Source organism: Ambystoma mexicanum, chromosome 6q (genome assembly GCF_040938575.1).
Source record: "Ambystoma mexicanum isolate Mex_15411 chromosome 6q, UKY_AmexF1_1, whole genome shotgun sequence".
NCBI classification, from domain to species: Eukaryota; Metazoa; Chordata; class Amphibia; order Caudata; family Ambystomatidae; genus Ambystoma; species Ambystoma mexicanum.
This window is the reverse complement of record NC_090937.1, coordinates 983532095-983550692: the sequence shown is the minus strand read 5'-3', so window position 1 is coordinate 983550692 and position 18598 is coordinate 983532095. Positions and strand designations below refer to the sequence as shown.

The window sequence follows — 18598 nt, the reverse complement described above, 5'->3', positions numbered from 1 at the left end:
TTGGAGGATTCCAGAAGATCTGCGGCCTACCTCCAACGGACATGGCCCAGGACAAAGGAAGCTCGACGCCCAGATCCAAGCTGTTCAGGAACTGCCCTGGATGCGGTTTATATAACGTTTTCAGGGAGGACGAGCATTCGCGATGTCTCTACTGCCTCCATGGGGACAAGACGCACGTGGAGAAGGACTGTGCGTTCTGCAAGAACCTTTCGGAATGGACCAAACAAGATCGTTGTTCCCGCCTCGCCTCCTGGCTGGAGAAGGGCACAGCAAGTGAGAAGGCGAAGAAGGTTGAGCGGGCTTCTAAGTCCTTTGAGGGCGCCCCAGCGACGGGGGCCCAACAGAAGGCCAAGCAGGTTGGGCTCTTTGGTTGCCTAGCAGGGCGCTACTTCCCCGGCACGTTCGACCACGAGCCAGCGCTCTGGTTCGGGGAAGAGGAAATCCGAGAACCCGGGTAGGCCGCTGGAGCGGACCCGGTCGATCTCGAAGGGGGAGTGAGGCGTTGACCCTCCCCTCAAGGCGAAGGCCCAGGACGCACCTAAGGTGGTGAGGGCCTTGATCCACCCGGCTAAGGCCTCTACCGGAGTGGTCTCTGCGACCCTGGCGGAGCCGGCTGAGACTACGCCAATGAAAACAGCCTCTGGGCCCAGAGTATCCCTGCCACCGCGGAGGGAATCCTCTTTCCAGCCGACTGCTAAGACCCCCCGTGAAGTCCCCGGCTGAAAAAGAGGGGGGGGGGGCGGTGGCCGCTACAGACTCGGAATCAGCCTCTGAGGACGAACTGGTGGAGACCGAGAGGGGCCTCAACGAAAGGTCCATAGGCCTCAACGAGAGGTTCGAGAAGGTTCGATCCCAGGGGACGGTCCCTGCTGACGTGATCGAAGATAGCGACGAGGAGGACGAACAGGGCCCAGTGAAACAGCCTTCCCATCCGTCGCAGCCATTGCCCGAGCCCCAGGATAGCTCGGCGGCCATTTTGTTGGCAATCCAATCCTTATGTACCGAGATGAGGACGAGATTACCACGGACCCCGACGGAGGATCCAGAACCAGACCCGTCGGGAAACCCTCAAAACAAGCGGAGGAGAGTCCACCCCTCTCCGCCCTTCATGCCCGTGAGGCCGGTGGACCCCCTCATCCCCTTCGCCGGGAGAGGATACGGCGACGGATACGCGACGGGGTTGGACGACGATGACACAGCAGACATCCCGTCGCCAGACCCCCCCCCCCCCCCCACTCCACAGCCAGCTCTTTCCATGCCATGATAACCAGGGCATCCGAGCTCTTCCAGCTCTACCCTGAAGAACAGAAAAAGGAGGGGTTTCTGTACCAACGACGAGAGGCTAAGAGGAAGACGTTCCTGGCGGTGCCTTTACTCGACGACATCTGGGACGAGGGGCTTGCCGTCCTCAAGAACCCTGCCACGACACCCGCCAAGAGGGACAGGTACGAGAAGAAGTACAGAGTCCCCGATGCTGCCCCCTTGCGCCTCAGGGCCCAGCCCACGCCGGACTCGGTCGTCTCGGCAGCGGCTAAGAGGAGGCAGCGGGCGCGGCGTCTTCCACTTCCCCGCCGGACAGCGAGGGCAAGAAGTTGTACTCTATGGGACGACGGGTCATCTCATCGGCGGCGACGACGATTAAGGCGGCCAATGCCTTAGCGATCGTGGCCCACTACAACGGGGAGCTCTGGTTCAAGATAGCTCCCCTGCTAGATTTCCTGCCTGATGACAAAAGGGCAGAGGCCCTAGAAATTCTGCAGGAGGGCGAGGTGACGTCGGATCACGCCATTACGGTGGCAACAGACATTGCCGATACCGGATTTCGCTAACTGGGCAACGGAGTTTTCCTCCGATGACGAGGATGGCTCAAGGCGACAGACTTTCGCCAGGACGTCCAGACCAGAGGGTTGGACATGCCGTTCGACGGCAACAACCTCTTTGGTAAGGCGGTGGTCTCTACAGGCCATCAAGACCAACACGGAGACGACCCGGGCCCTTGGAGTGCTTCAGCAGCGACGGCCCTTTCGGAGCTCTGAAGGCAGACAGGGTGCCTCCAAAGGATCCAGCGGTGGCACCTCCTACTACCGCCAGGCGGCCCGCTCCTCTTCCCAGGATGCCTACAGAGGTCGCGGCAAGCAAGGGGGTTCCCGCCATCGTCGCCAAGGCGGCAAGGCCGCGACCAAGCAAGACTGACCCGGCCGGGTGGTCGGGCCCCCACCGAAGCACCCCAGTGGGAGGCTGACTGACTAAGTTCGTCAGGGTGTGGGAGTCTATCTCCACCAATCGTTGGGTGTTGGACACCCTGGCCAACGGGCACTCACTAGAATTCCTAAAGAAGTGCCCTCGCATTCCTCCCAAGGCCAGGAAGGAGAATCACGTGCCTCAACTGCTGTTGGAGGTAAAGGTCGATGCTCAAGAAAGGTGCCATCGAGCTCGTGTCCAGGAGGCTCCGGGGCTCCGGAGTGTACTCAAGGTACTTCCTCGTCAGGAAGAAGACAGGCGGTTGGCGCCCCATCCTAGACCTGCGTCGGTTAAACAAATACATCAAGGCGCAGAAATTCAGGATGGTCACCATACAGCACGTACTGGGACAGCTGGAGGAAGGCGACTTCCTATCGTCGCTGGACCTGGAGGATGCCTACTTCCACAACCCCATTCTAGAAAGGCACAGGAAGTTCCTTAGGTTCGTGGTTCAAGGACACCACTACCAATTCAGAGCCCTACCGTTCGGATTAAAGTCAGCACCCAGGGTTTTCACGAACGCCTGCAGGGGATCCACGTCTACCCCTACCTGGACGACTGGCTAATCCGGGCAAGGTCAAGGGAACTCTCCGTCGATCATACGGCGAGGACCGTCCGGTTGCTCACGGAGCTGGGGTTCTCCATCTACCCCAAATCCCACCTGGTTCCGTCACAAGTAGCGCTGTTTTTGGGGGCGAACCTCGATACAGTGGAGCAATTGGCCTCCCCTTCAGAGGATAGGACCAAAACCATCCTGGGCAAGGTACGGCGATTGTTAGCCACGGACGTGGCCCGGGTGAGGTCCATCAAGTCCCTTCTCAGGATGATGTCCTCCTGCATCTACCTTGTACCCCTTTGCAGACTTTGGATGCGTCCACTACAGGAGTTCCTCGACGCCCGCTGGGTTCAGGCGGGGGGCTGCTTCGAGGACAGGATCCCCGTCGACAAAGAGTTCCGTCGGGCGATCCTATGGTGGGGCACCCGGGCTCACTTCACGATGGGCACAGACTTTCAGACCCCGGCGTTTCAGGAGACGGTGACTACGGGCGCCTCACTGGAGGGTTTGGGGGGCCCACACCAGAGATCTCCACGCAAGAGGCCTTTGGCTCCCGGAGGAGAGGTCTCTTCACATCAACATCTTGGAGCTCCGTGCAGTGTTCTGGGCGCTCAAGTTATTCCTCCTGTCCCTCAAGGACAGGGTGGTGAGGATCTTCACCGACCACACCACCACAATGTTCTACATACGGAAGCAGGGAGGCACCAGATCCCCAGCCCTATCCAAGGAGGCCCAGGATCTGTGGCACTGGGCCGTCGCCCAGGGGATGTTTCTGGTTCCCTTCCACCTGGCAGGAATAAAAAACGCCATCGCCGACTCACTCAGCAGGGAGCTGCGCTCGTGCCACGAGTGGGAACTGCGCCAGGATCAAGTGGATCGACTCTTCCAACGATGGGGCAAACTTCAGATCGACCTGTTCGCGACGGCGACGAACTCCAAGTGCCAGAGGTTCGCCAGCAGGTTCCCACAGCTGAGGAGCATGGGCGATGCTTTCTCGTTCCCTTGGGACGGCCTGTTTCTATACGCGTTGCCGTTGCTGCTCCGCCTCATCAGCCAGCTCAAGATGTCCAGGTGCAGGATGATCCTCGTCGCACCGGCGTGGCCGAGGCAGACCTGGTTCCCGGACTTTCTGGACTTGTTAACGTCCCCGCCAGCCAGGCTGCCGGTGGACGTGGATCTTCTCTCCAGAGAAGGAGGCGCCATTCTAAACCACGACCCACAGTCGCTGAACTTGCAGGCCTGGCTCCTGCAGCGCTAGAGTTTGGAGGGTACGATATCCCGGCTGATTGCAGAGAGGTTCTTGCAAAGGCCAGGGCGTCCTGAACTCTCAAGTGTTATGGTCATAAATGGAAGAGGTTCTCTGTCTGGTGCCGTGCACAGAAGATTAACCCTCTGCGGATTACGGCCCCTCAAGTGCTGCCGTACTTACTGTCGCTGGCCAAAGCTGGACTGGCTCACGCTTCCATAAAAATACATCTGACTGCCATCTCCCGATATACCAGGACTACGGGACGGGCGTCCTTGTGGTCTCATCGCCTGGTAAAGGAATTTATGAAGGAACTATTCCGTTCATTCCCGCCGGTGGAGGCTCCTGCCCCGGCGTGGGAACTTAATGCGGTGCTGACCAGGCTCATGGGAGCCCCATTCGAGCCTATGCACTCGGCGCCCTTGAAGTTCCTGTCATGGAAGACAGCGTTGCTCGTGGCCATCACCTCTGCACGACGAGTGGGAGAGATTCAGGCCCTATCTTGCAAGCTTCCATACTTCACTTTTCATGACACAAGGGTAGTGCTTAGGACGCACCCCTCCTTCATGCCCAAGGTGCCATCGGACTTCCACCTCAACGAGCCCTTGGTGTTACCAGTTTTCTTCCCGTCGCCTTCGACACCGGCCGAGAGGACTTTGCACTCGCTGGATGTAGCTAGAGCGCTGAAGTTCTACGTGGACCGCACAAAGAGATTTCGGGAGACGTCACAGCTATTGGTGAACTTTGGGTCTGTGAATCAAGGGAAGGCTCTCTCGAAGACTTCCATTTCCAGATGGCTCTCCGGCTGCATCATGCATTGTCACCGGTTGGCAAACCGACCGCTGCCCGGCCGTCCGAGAGCCTATTCGACCAGAGCGATCGCTGCTACCACGGCATTCCTGTCTGGTGTACCCCTGCTGGATATCTGCAGGGCTGCTACGTGGAGGTCGACGCACACCTTTCCCAGATTCTACTGCGTCGATCGGGACTCCAGGGAGGAGTCCAGGGTCGGCCAAGCAGTGGTGCGCAACCTGGTCGCTTAAGGTGAGCCTGGTGAGGAGGTAAGATGCTTAATGTTGAGTTGTTGTATTGCTTAATGTTGAGCCTGTTGCCACCTCCCGTGGTTGTGCATGTGTATACTGCTATGTATTCTTTTATTCATGAGCATGTGAATCCATGCCAGACCCCATGCTGGAGAAGGAACAAGTTACTTACCTTTAACTGTTGTTCTCCAGCATGGGTCTGGCATGGATTCACATGCGAACCCTCCCACCTACCCCTCTGCGGCTCTTTACTTGGTTATACTGCCACTTGGCGTGCTACCAAATCTGAGGATGGCTGCCGGAGGCGGGGCTTAGGGAGAGGGCAGTCATTGGCTGGGGCAGTATGACCCAGAGATCAGTGATTGGTTACTACTAAGAAAGACAGATCAGAAACGAAACTGATACTGATTTTTTCTTTACCGAGGATTCCCAGCCTGACGACGGGGAATATTCATGAGCATGTGAATCCATGCCAGACCCATGCTGGAGAACAACAGTTACAGGTAAGTAACTTGTTCCTTCTAGTGGCACTAATTCGAACACAAGACACCCTATTCTTTCCCTCCAATGAGAGGGTCCAAAGCATGCTATTTCAAATTCAACAGTATTTAGCTGGTCATCAGGTAACCGTGCGGAAGGCCATGCACCTTCTGGGAATTATGGCTTCCTGCATTTACCTTGTGCCACATTCCCGTTTGCGCATGCATCCGTTACATGGGTGTTTGGCAAAACAATGTTCGCAAGCAAGCGGTCTGGGCCGATCTACTGGTGGTTTTGCATCCTCTTGTTCTAGCACTGCAGTGGTGGACAAAAGAGAATCTTTTGAAGGGCAAGCCATTCACCACCTCCGCAGGCAAGGCCACTGTTATAACAAACTAATCGCTATCGGGGTGGGAAGCACATTTTCTCCATCAAACCGCACACTAGCATTAGCAAAGAAACCTATCAATCCTTTAGAACTGTCAGAGAGGGAAACTCTCCAGGACTGTACAACATATTTTTCCTATCACAACATGTTCCAGGGGAACACAAGTCTCTGGCTGACGTGCTAAGCATAACCATCGAATTACCATTATAACAATTACAAATTACAATTTCAAACTAGAGGGGCAATTGCATGCGGATGTCCTATACAGCATCTTCACAAACTGGGGTTTTCCAGACCTAGATGTCTTTGCGACCAAAGAGAATGCACAATGCCAAGACTATGCATCCTGGTATCCCCAGGCAGAATCCAAGGGAGAGCACTGTTGATGAACTGGTCAGGGGAATGTCTGTATGCTTAACTCCTCGTCTGAAAAGAATAGCCCACAAACTGCACCTGGAACAAGTCAAAAAATTCCTGGTAGCTCCTGCATGGGCACGTCAAACATGGTTTTCACACCTGTTGAAAATGTCTGTCCTCCGATCATACTGCTGTGCCTTTTCAACATGTCACAGCATCAGGGGACAACACTTCATCCATGCTCTCAAACACTGATCTTGGCAGCCTGACTCCTGATGTCATACAATTTGGTCACGTAAATCTAGACCAGAGATATATGGATTTCTTAAATGAAGCATTCAAACCTAACACAAGGCACTGCCATTTCAACAAAGGGAAACCCTTTATCACACACATCAACCTGACTGTTCACGTTCTCCTATATACACTATTTCCTATATCTTTTAGACTTGTGGCTAGTCTTTAATTCGCGAAGAGTACACCTAGCAGCATTTTCAGGTTACACCACTTCCCAAAGTAAAATATTCTGGTGGAAAGTGCCTGTGGTGATTTCATCGAAGGGGGTCAAAAGATTATACCAATCCCATTTCAAATGTTGTTCCGACAAGTCATGGGTGCACCCTTCGAGCCAGTGCATAAAGCCAGTCTCAAACATCTTGCATACAAGATTGCTTTTCTTGTCGCCATTACATCTCTAAGGAGGGAGAGTGAACTACAGGCTCTGGGTTCAATAACCTTTTGTAATGGTTCACAAGAATAACGTGGTATTATGTACACATACGTTTTTTTTCAAAATGTATTGCAAAGTTCCATGTTGAACAGCCCACAGAACTTCCTACTTTGGTTCAAACCCCAAAGAAATCAGCAGAAAAGAGCCTCCATACACTGGATGTCAGAAGGGTTGTCATGTATTACATGCAGAAAACAAAGCCAATACAAAAACAGTTTTTGTGTCTGTAGCCACAGTAAGAGAAGGGGACCTCGTCTGTCAGCTAGCACAAAATGGATCGTCAGATGCATTCAGTTGTGCTATTCATTAACCACAAGAACCTCATCTTTCACGACCAGAGCACACTCAACTCTGGGCACGGCAACAACTCTAGCTTTTATTGCAAATTTACCTTTTAGATGCCATTTGCAAAGCTACTACTTGGCGTTCTAGTCACACCTTCACACAGCATTACTGCTTAGATAAACATTCACAAGGTGGCACGCAAGTGGGTCATGTGGTGTTAAAACCTATTTTTGCTGCTGTACCTTCTAACAACCTACCACCTTCTCCAGGTACTGCTCACTAGTCTATGCAAAGCATGTGATTCTAAGCAGATCCACAAGCCTCAAAAGGCTTACATTACTTACCATAATCATATTTCTAATGCTTGCATCTGCCTAGATTCACATGTGCCCACCCTTCCTCTCCTGTTGAAGGTACATAGACACTTAAGACCTTTCTTTACTTCCTGTACTTGTGCATACACTTCATGCTCCATGTCAAAAAAACAATCTGAGGGACCTCGACATATTAAGGACTATGGGTACAGTATATTTCACATTAGGCATAGTATTAGAAACACGCCCAGTCGACGTCCATTTTCGAACTTCGAAAACAAACTATGCAATATTCTGCACCTACCACTATAGGACGGCCTATGCAAAGCATGTGAATCTAAGCAGATGGCAGCATCAGAAATATGATTAAAGTAACGTATGCCATATATTAGTAGTGAGGTTTTTAGTGTTATTTACTTCACATTTCGTGTCAGCTTTCGAGGTTGAGAGCTTTCGGTATTTTGTCTGTGAATTTGTATTCCTGCTTTGTTACAACCTTGTTTGACTGCCATTTCACTGTGCCTTTCAATGTTTAACAACTTTACTCCTTTCAAGTAAAGGGTGGGTTTGATGATTCCTTATTTGAAATGGATGTGAAATTTGGATGTGAAGTAAATTTATAGCTTCCAAATGTTGTCATGTATGAAGATGTAAACTTAATGCAGTTGGTCCATTACATCAGAAAGGAAATATGTACACTACAAAGCAATGATTTAACTAATCACCTTTTTTTTAAACAGGTAAAGGACATTATCCTTCATTCTGAGATGTTTTCTGTCAAGAATGACTTATTGACACCAACACTGAAGGCAAAGAGAATGACACTTCGGAAACACTTCCAGTCACAAATAGATGAAATGTATGCCAGCATAAAAGTGTAATTTTTTTAGGCGCTCAAAGGGAAAAAAAATCATGATACATAATATATAATGCTGATTTTTCACGTCTTTCACCCAGCAATCATTTTTGAAGGAAACCGTGCAATGGTTAACCTGTGCATTATTGTATTTTCTATAGGAATATTAAGAAAACAGAATTCAGCCAGTCCTATTGCTTGTGCTGAGTAGCCTAAATATGGTGGTGTATGATTTTTATCAGCCTTAAATTGTGAATAACCCAGTGAGGAAGTGATTCGGGGAGACTTATTTGCTCCTCTCCTGTGTCTCCCTAATGCAGAGATCATTGTGAAAAAGTGACTGTATGGTCTGTCTAGAGCATGTGATGGATAACCCATTTGGATGCACCTGGACATTAATCAAAATGTGAAAGCAATACAGATACTAAGATTGAAGTTACCCTCTGACTAATGAAAAAAAGCAGATTTCCCAAAGCCCTGTTTTGAAAAAACCTTTGTTTAATAATCTGCAAGAATTCTTTTGCATAGATTAGATTAACTGTGGGCTTCAGAGGGAATCTCAACTTTTACATAATCACTGAAATATTTGCAATGTATATGCCAAAGGTTTTTGGATTAGCTAGTTTAAAAGGAAAGCCACTTGTTTTATCATTTTCAGTAAGTGATTTTTTTTAAGACTGCATAGGTAACTCGATTGTTCGTTTTCATGTATTGTTTTCTTCTGACCTGATGCATGTGCTGTAGGGGCAACTTCTCCCTTCCATGACCAGACTGCATAGAAACTGTCACAAGGGGTACTTGGGTTTACTTGTATTGTGGGCATTGATCATGAAAATGTACAGATGCAGGCCGGCATTTTCTGGATTCTAAATATCCCTTAAATTGATTTCCCAAGTTCCATGTTATTTATTCAACCAACTTGTGTAGAAATGTGCATTGGCCGTGTAGCATAGATTTTTATTTCAGGAAAGGTAATATTGCGTCCATGGAATCCTTGTAATTGTTGGCAGTTTCAGTGGAAAAACCTATAGAATTTTTATAAAATTTTTACTGGCGGCAAGTTCTCCAATGTTCGTTAATATGAGCTATTTTTTGGGAATATGAGGGATCTATGTAAATACTGTACAAGCACAATGTTTGCACTAAATTCAACAGTGAAAAAATAATGCACTATTCTGTAACATAACTGCTTTGAAGTGAATTCAAATAATTGTACAAATATCAATAATTTTATTGCGAATACGTATGTAACTTGTCCATTTAAAGGTTAAACTGTGTGTTGATTTTGTCTGTCTCATACCAAAACGAAAATGATAAAATAATTAAGAATACCAAAATAAATCTCTATTTCAGAATTTTTTGACCGAGTATTACTTTTCTAAAATGTACTGATGTGTATGGGACAATAACCTATTGTGCACTACAAAATGCACAATGTTCTCATTAATTCATAAGCCAAACGGAAAGAAATGAATGTTAAAAGTCCGGAACAAGTATTTATTTCTTTGTTTAGAACGTGCCGAAAACTCACGGTTATCAGGGCGCACATTCACACCAGGAAGTATCAGAAAAACCAGACAAAACCTATGCGTCCACTCCAGATCTACTTCACTATTCGAATAGAAGTATTTTTTGAAGTTTTCTGAAACTCAACAGCCTTTGTTCATGGTGTGGGTCCACAGGTAGGGTGTTCCAAGCAAGAGCTGCCTGTACTGGGAAGGATCAACCATTGCTCCTTGTTCTTTTGACTCTAGGGAATGACTAGGCGATGGGTGGCACTAGAATGTAAAGGCCTGCTTGGTGCATACACTTGGTGTGCATCATATAGCTATTGGTGGAACGTACCACACCTTGAACACCATTTTAGTGAAATTGATCATCAAATTGCATCCCTGTGGTGAGGTACAAAACCCTCTTAATTCTTTATTGCATTTTTGGTTTTAAAACAAATCTTTTTGCACAGTAACAACTTTCTAAATCACATTTTGAACCATAAAATAGTACGACGACAAAAATCGCTATTTGATAATTGAAGCAGATTATAGAGCACTATCAGTTCGATAAACATTTTAGATGCCAATACTCAAGGAAACTTTACAGGAATTTAAAATTCGAAACCAAAAGTAATTTGTCGACAAAGTCTCTTCGTGGTCAACACATTTCTGAAATATTTGGCATCTTTGCGTCTTCAAAAGCTGTCAATTACCAAATGTTTAGGGATTCAACACCTGTGTTACAGTGACAACATAGTCTGTCGGCTCTAAGCTTTCCTGCTCATGCCCAACAATCTCATTGTTTCAATAATTAAAAAGGCAGACTATTAAACGGTTTCATATCGAAGTTAAAATGATAAAACCGGAGGCCGCCAGGGGGCGTGTGGATGACAGTTGCCTGAAAGTGCTGCTCAGTCACCTGGGCCGTTTTAAGTGTTTGCCCCCACTTTTAGGCCTCCAGGAGACGCGCAGACCCCCTACGTGTGTATTTGAGCCAGTGGGCTCCACTTTGACTGAAATCCGGAGGAAATTGTGGCTGGGAAGGGGGGAGATCCAGCTCCCCCCTCTTGACGGTGCAAAACTGAGACCGGGGAGGGAAGCCATGGGACGCGGAGACAATGGCGGTCCCGACGTAGAGGTGAGACGGTGGGTCGGTTTGGCCCGACACGGGGGACCATCAGCATTGAGGTGATAAGCCCCGGAGCTGGGGCCTGGCAGACATAGTGGGGCTCTCGAGTCTCTACTGGACCACAGAGGCAGCAGGCCGCCCAACCCCTCAAATAGGTATTCGCAGCTGGGGCCTCCGGGGCCTGACGAGAGGGAAAGCTTGTGGATTGAGGGAAGACCCGGGGCAGCACAGTGATTGGGGCCTGCACAAAGAGCAGCTAAAGGACCACACAGGTTCTGTAAAGAGAGCACCAGGGTCAGGTAGGGGGTGACTGCGTAGGCCACCTGGGGCCCGAGGTCCCATCTGACTCTCATTTTGCTGGAAGTGGCCACGAGCAAGGAATACTGGGGTGAGGCTGAACATTTGGGCCCGCCTGCTGTGTGGATGGCCAGAGTCGGATGATTACCATGGCCCTGGAAGTAAGACGCGGGCCAACCACATAGAATATTCGCACTGGAAGTTTGGGCCCCCAATAAAGGGGTGTGTGCCCGCCTCCACGGGTGCTGTGTCAAGGGGTGGTGAGATGCCCTGAAGGGCTTCGAAGGACAGCTGTGGGCATCGATGGAGCACCAGTGGTGACCTGCTGGCGGACCCCCGGTAGTCGTGGAAAGGCCTGGACTACCAGGTAGAGACTGGGTACGGACTCCGATGGCAGTGGAGCTGCGCAGAACCACGCGGCCACGTAGGTGGGCCCATAAGAGGAGGTGTATTAGGGGAGGTGCGGGTCCCCAGTCCTGGTGCGGGTGCCTGTAGTGAGCAGTGTGGAGTACTGGCGACATCGGTTAACTGAGCCCCGCACCGGATCTGAAGTGGTGCCTTGGGCAGAGCTCCTAAATAGTGGAACGGCAAAGACCCCTCAGGGCACGTAATTGGCCACAGCCTCATATTAGCAACTATGGATCTGTGGGACAGGTGTGGGCCCCCGAACACTGGGCATGTGCCTGCCGTATCCCCAGGACGTAGACCTTAACCCCCCCCCACTGCAGGGGGCAGAGAAACATTCCTCGTCAATGACACATGCTGACGGTTTCCCATTGATGGGTATACTGTGGACAGGAGAGTGCCTGGACAAACTATACTCTCTGTTGGAAATTAAGAGGAAGAGGTGGGAATGCCATCAGAGATCCCAACTGAGCCACAGGTTATATGGAGGCCAGAGCAAAGCTGGTCGAGTTTGCGTACCCAGGCAGACCTGGTTCCCCGGCTTGCTCCGTATCACAGAAGATGGAGAGCGGGGGTAAAGACTTGATGGTGACCAAGAGATGTTGCATCCTTTCTTGACGAAATTAGACGAATGAGAGCAGATATCAGATGCAAGGTGGCCAAAATTAATGTGAGAATGGACCAGATGGAGGAGAGACTACAGGCGGTTGAGCACAACCAATCCTCTTTGGACACTCTGGAGACCCAAATGGACGTGAGAATGGGATAATAGAGCAAAGAGAAGCAGAGATGGCCTTGAAGATGGACGATTTTGAGAATCGAGAGCTGAGAAATAACCTACGCTGCTTCGGGCTACTGGGGACGGAGGGTGAATCAGATAGTAACATCACAAATGATGTTACTAGGCTTCTCTTTGAGGATGACACCATTGATGAGATGAAATTTGAGAGGTTCATAGAGCGGGGGGCTCGGGCAGAGGCCTGAGGTTGGTCCTGGCCAGTTTTCATAATTACCCAGATAAACTAATAATCTTGGAAAGGGCAAGGGGCGAAAGGGCCTGTAATGATGGGTGCGGCCAGGATCACAATTTTTCAAGACCTGTCTTCCCTGACCCTCACAGAGAAGAATGTGTCTCCCCCTGACTAAATGGCTGAATTGCAAAAGGAGTTCGGTATAGAGGGGGATTTCCGTTCTCTTTTCCTTTTGAACTGGAGGGCCTGAAGTACAGACTTGCTACGGAGGACGAGATAAATAAAACAATTGGAGAGCTGCTGGGGGGTGGGGGGGCCTTGGGCTCATAAGGTTAAGGTGGAATGGAATGCAATGGCGTATCAAGGGTCCCAAAAGGAAGCGGGTTGCTGGATCAAGGAAGTTAGAGGTTGCATACCCCCCGGCTGGCACGCCCTGAACACACTATTGGCTGAGGCCGCATGTCTGCCGCAGTTGATGGAAGGGATTGATGGGTCAGTTGGCCTGTTATGGGGGAGTTGAAGTTTTGGGGGACCAGATTTTGGGATTTTAATACTACAGCTGGGGTCACGGTCTGTAAGCAGCTGTATGTTTGAACGTGATTTGATTTTGGCGGCATGAGTGGGGGCACTGGAGTTTGAGGTGTTATGAGCGGGAACCTGGCTTTTGTGCCTCTTTGGTGGTTCGGCACTCTTCTAGTAAGTGGAGGGTGCCGGGTGACTAAGGGGGGGGGCAGGAGAGGGGAATGGGGCTCTCAAGTCCAAGGGTGTTTGTAATTTCTTGATCCGACAATGATATACGCACCCTTCCGTTCTGATAAGATGCAACGGGGGGGGTTAACTCGTGGCAGTTAACGTGGTAGAAAACCAGATTAGGGTATGGTGGTGATGGGGCAGAACAGCTTGAGGGTGTGTACGCTTAATGTGAAAGCGCTCAACTCCCCAGCTAAGCGGTCCCTGGTTGCGAGGAAATTTAGATCTGTGATTGATGTCCCATTCCTCCAGGAGACTAAATACTTGAGGGGCGTAGAACAAAGGATCCCCTGTGGTCTGGTGGGGGGAGAATACTGGGGCTCGGGGATGACCAGAAAGGCTGGGGTTGGGATCCTGGTCTGTAGGGAGGGGGCTCTGACTGGAGGTCACTAAGGTGTGGTCTGATGTGGAGGGAATGGCGGTTTTGATCTCGGCTCTGATTCGGGGAATCGGGTTCACATTCTCCACGATGTATGCCCCCAATCAAGGTCCACTGAGGTTCCTGCAGAGAACCCTGGAAAAAAAATGAATGAGGGTGGGGGACACTTCATACTGGGAGGAGACATCAATGTCTGGAGCGATGTCCGCATGGACCGACAATCCCAAGGAAGCAGGAGCCCCAGAATCAGGCAGCCAGGGAAATGAGGACGCTCATGGAGGATATATGGCGGCACCTCCACCCACGTGACAGGGTTCACTTTTTACTCTGCACCACATGGGACCTTGACGAGAATAGTGGAGGTGCAATGAGTCTCTGTGGGAGGACCTATGTTTTAGGGAAGAGATGAAGAAGGGCATGGCAGAATATTTGGAACTTAACGACACTGGGGAGGTGCGCAAGGACATATTGTGGGATGCGTCAAAGGCTACATGCAGAGGGATATTGATCAGTGAAGGGGCTTGCAGAAAGAGGGAGCACACCCTCAGAGGACCGAAGAACAAAATAAGGTTCTTGGAGAAGCAGGTGCAGTTTACCACAGATGGTAGGGAGGACCTCATTCAGAAGGCGAGGGGCGTGAGAGAGAAATTGAGAACCCTTCAGGAAGGAAGGATAATCTGCAGCCTACAATTTTTGAAACTGAAGTTTTATGAGAAAGAGGACAAGGCGGACGCTCTCTTGACAGCTAGACTACAATGTCAGTGGGCAGAGAGGTGGGTTGCGGGGGTGGACGGAGGTGGGGGAGGACTACTGTTGGTTTGGCTGAGCGAATCCAGGAGGCATTTGCAGTGTTCTGAGGGCCTGTACAGGAGTGAAGGGACAGCGGGCAGTGAGGAAATCAGGAAATATCTGGCAGATTCCAAACTCCCCCCGTTCACGAAACCGGAATTGGCAAGCCTGGAAGCTCCGATCACGGGGGATGAAATTAGGATGGCTATTAGGTGGTTGAAGTTGGGTCAGCCCCGGGGGGGATGATGGTTTCACATCAGAATTTTATAAGTCCTTTCTCCCGGCGCTGCTCCCCTTCCGAACAACCTTGCTTAATGACATTTTGACTACAAGGAAAGCACCAGACTTTTACACGGGCTCTAATCACAGTGATACCGAAGGAAGACAGGGACCTGCGGACATGTGCCTCTAACTCTTAAATGTAGATGCCATAATCTACACCAGACTACTAGCCGCAAGGCTGGAGGGACTCTTGCCTAGACGTGTCCATTCGGACCAGGTGGGGTTTGTGAGAGGGCAGCAAGGGGCCGACAACATGAGAAAGACGCTACATTTGATTAACGAGGTGCAGGGCTGGGAGGTCATTCCCACGCTTATCTCCGTAGATACCGAGAAGGCCTTTGACAGGGTGGAGTGGGACTTCTTGGAGGCAGTACTAATTAAGTTCGGCGTAAGTAAGGGACTCATAGGGGGCATCATGGCACTCTACTCTTCACCCAGGGCATGTTTGGCTGTGAATGGGGTATACTCGTGTGTTGATTTAATTTAAAAAGGGGGACAAGACAGGGGTGCCCGCTTTCCCCAACTCGATTGCATGTGATCTTGCACGTCAACGGTGCAGCAGAATCTTTACCGTTCCCACTCTCTTCACTCGCACACAAAACTGGAACGGCTTTCCCAGGGCGAACCTCTATTTCCAGGGCAGCCTGCTCGTCCCACCCTATGACCAGATCACCCTTGTGTGCCACGTAGAGTTTACCCTTAGCTCTCCGCCCATGAAATTCTATATCAACCCAATCGAAACCTAGTACCCTAATGGGAACATGCCCGTAGGTGCAAGGGTTGATGTCAGAGGGATATAAATCGGACATTCTCTTTTGAAACTTGGCACAATACAGCTCTGGTGAGACCATTGTATAGGGGGATCCCGTGTCGACCATCAAGTCAACAAGCACTCCATTTACATACAGAGTGGCCCATGCACTCTTCCTAGCAGAACCAACACTCAACAATAAGCCTTCCTTAACACACACACTTGAAGCTTGAGAAGAGCCTACATAACCAATGACAGTCACTTCATCATCCACCTCATTGGGGTCAACCATTCGTACAGTTTCCTTAGTTTGACTATTGCTCCTGCACATACGGGCGTAATGCCCTCTGCATTTGCACCTCCTGCACACCACTGTGGTGGCTGGGCACTCCTTTGACCCCGATAAATGCCCACGCCAACCACACCTCTTGCAAACATCCTTAGTATTCAACGTCCCTTTAGAATCCTTGTCTCTGGCTCTGGCATCTTCGCTCCTGCGTGGCTGAACCATGCGTACAATGTCACCCTTTTCAGTCATCTCCTTCACACTCTTTCTGGACTCTTCCATGGCGTGGGCAATTTCAATCACTTTTTCCAGTGGAGGGTCTTTTTCAGTCCACAATCTCTCCCTGACCTTCGAGTCACTCGTCCTCATCATAATCTGGTCGCGAATGTATTCTTCACCACACCCGTGAACTTGCATGTGGCGATCAGTGTACGTAAAGCCGTTACATAGGAGTCAATCCCTTCACCAGGACCTTGTGCCCTCGAGAAAAAGTGGTACCTCTCCAGAACTATGTTGACCCTCTTCATAAAACGCCCCTCCAATTTGTTGAGGGCAGTTTCATAGGCTAGCACTGCTCCTTGGGGGGCGCCCTCACCCTCGCCATTGTCCGGGGGTGGGGGAACCAACACGTTTGGACCAGGCAGATGTCTGAAAATCCTAAGACCCTCAGTGCCAAGACAATTGAGAAGGGCCACTTCCTTGTCATCTGACAGTCTGGCACCGCCTGAAGCCCTTAGATACGCTTTAAATGTGTCCACCCATAGTTCCCAGGCAATGGGAGGTTCACCCGGATTGGGTAAGAAGGCGGGTGGCGGGGGGGGGACGAGCGTTGCTGTGCTGCATGATAACTTATGCAGGACTCCACTTGCGGCACGAAGGACAACTATTGATCCAAGGGCCTTGGTGAAACTGAAGATTAGTCTCGGTATGGTGAGAAAACTGTTTGGTGTGGCACCCTACTGGCTGGCTTACTTAACAAGGCTGTAGGGTAATTACAGTACACGTTCGGTCCTTTAGGAAACCCTGGCAGAGAAGGGATAACCAATGCAGCAAGGCCTCAGCACGCTAGCCTCTCCCAGGGACTCGTACGACCCTGCACACTGGAGAACGAGGTTAATGAGGTCAGCCAGTGGAGGGTGCAGGGGCAGTCTTCACGGGGGCCCATCAAACTGAGCGGGGGCACCTCCAATCGGCGCTAAGCTTTATGCCGGCCCCGCCCCTACACTGCGTTCAGCCGTCTCACCTCATTCAGCTGATCTTTCTTGTAGCAGGACTACAGCGCCGATCCATGCCGCGCTTGACCCAGCAGGGGATCGCAGAGCACTGCCAAGGAGCGTCTGACCTGCAACGGCCGTGCTGTGGTGAAATCGGGCCCCGCCTCCAAGCAGCTTCGTGTGCCGGGGGCCCACAGACGGAGGGCGGCGACGATCGTTGGGTGAAGAGGAGGAACAGTCTCCTGGGAAGGCAGGACAACACGGCTGGCTCAGGTGCGTGGGTTCACAGGTTGATCGCCGTCGCCAGTGTAATGACAAGTAACACACTGGTAGAGAGAAGTGCCTTTATTGATCAACCTGTAACAGCCGTGTCACAGCTCCCCAGCTCCCTCCATCTCCCCTCCGTAACGACCAGCAGACAAAGGTAAACAACCTTCAAACCTTAGAAGCATGAGCGTGGAATTCTACATGTAGAATTCCACGCTCGTATGTTATGAGCCACAAGCTATTTACTACACCATGCAGCCTTATCCAATGTGCAAACAGGTTTATGAATATTCAACGTTACTAGGGTAACTGGAACATGGCATGCTCTCCACCCCATCCTAACCCCAGGGTCTTTCACTACTGACATTCATTGTTAATCTTTTCTGGATTTTATTTTAACCAATTAATTTTCAATCAAGTGACCTGTTCAGTGTGACAGCTTGTCTGGGATTCCAGGGTCATCAGCTGGATTACTAATCCGAGTCATTTTGCTTTTTGTGATGAGGATGTTGTGTTCTGCAGTCTTTTGAAGAAGTATCATTTGGTATGCTACACTTGAACAAATAGTTTTCCCCACCCATTCACAGACACTGCTGAAACGTTAGTCATGTCTGTGTCCTGTCCTTCCTGTGTCTCATTCCCACTGTTCTCATGCCAACTTGTATGGTTTGACTATTTTCTGAGGGGGAAAGTGGGAGGTCTCATGGGTTCCAGTTTGGGATGGATCAGAACGTCATCTGGAATGATGGGCTTCAGGCAGTCGTACTGCTGCTTTTCTAATACCAGTACAAGCAGATCATGTTCGTTTATGAAGGTGTTTGCATTTATTAGTTTTGTTTCTGCTGCCAGCCGTAAAAGCATTATTCAGCAAATCAAAAATTCAGTCAAATACAATAATTTGGGGCGTGGCCAACTGCCATGTAGGAAGGGCGTGTCTTCAGCTCCGCACGATACGCTTAAGGAGCAGCCGCTAATATTAGCCACAAATCACTGAAACAACTGAAAGTCACCCTAATCGACAACGTATGCCTGGGGCACCGGAGGCTGAAGTTTGGTGCTGCCTCGTTACCCCGTTCGGCCACCGCAACG

General features: G+C 50.4%; 1 protein-coding gene across 6 annotated transcripts in view; it reads left to right on the top strand.

Annotated features, from left to right (window-relative positions):
- ACSL1 (acyl-CoA synthetase long chain family member 1) overlaps positions 1 to 9851 on the top strand; it is an 877045-nt gene extending 867194 nt beyond the window's left edge. For all 6 annotated transcript variants that reach the window (XM_069631504.1, XM_069631500.1, XM_069631503.1 and 3 more), the window contains one exon: positions 8381 to 9851. In XM_069631504.1, coding sequence (XP_069487605.1) covers positions 8381 to 8521 — 141 coding nt within the window. In that variant the 3' untranslated portion in view covers positions 8522 to 9851. The remainder of the gene's footprint in view (positions 1 to 8380) is intronic.
- Positions 9852 to 18598: the final 8747 nt, after the last annotated feature.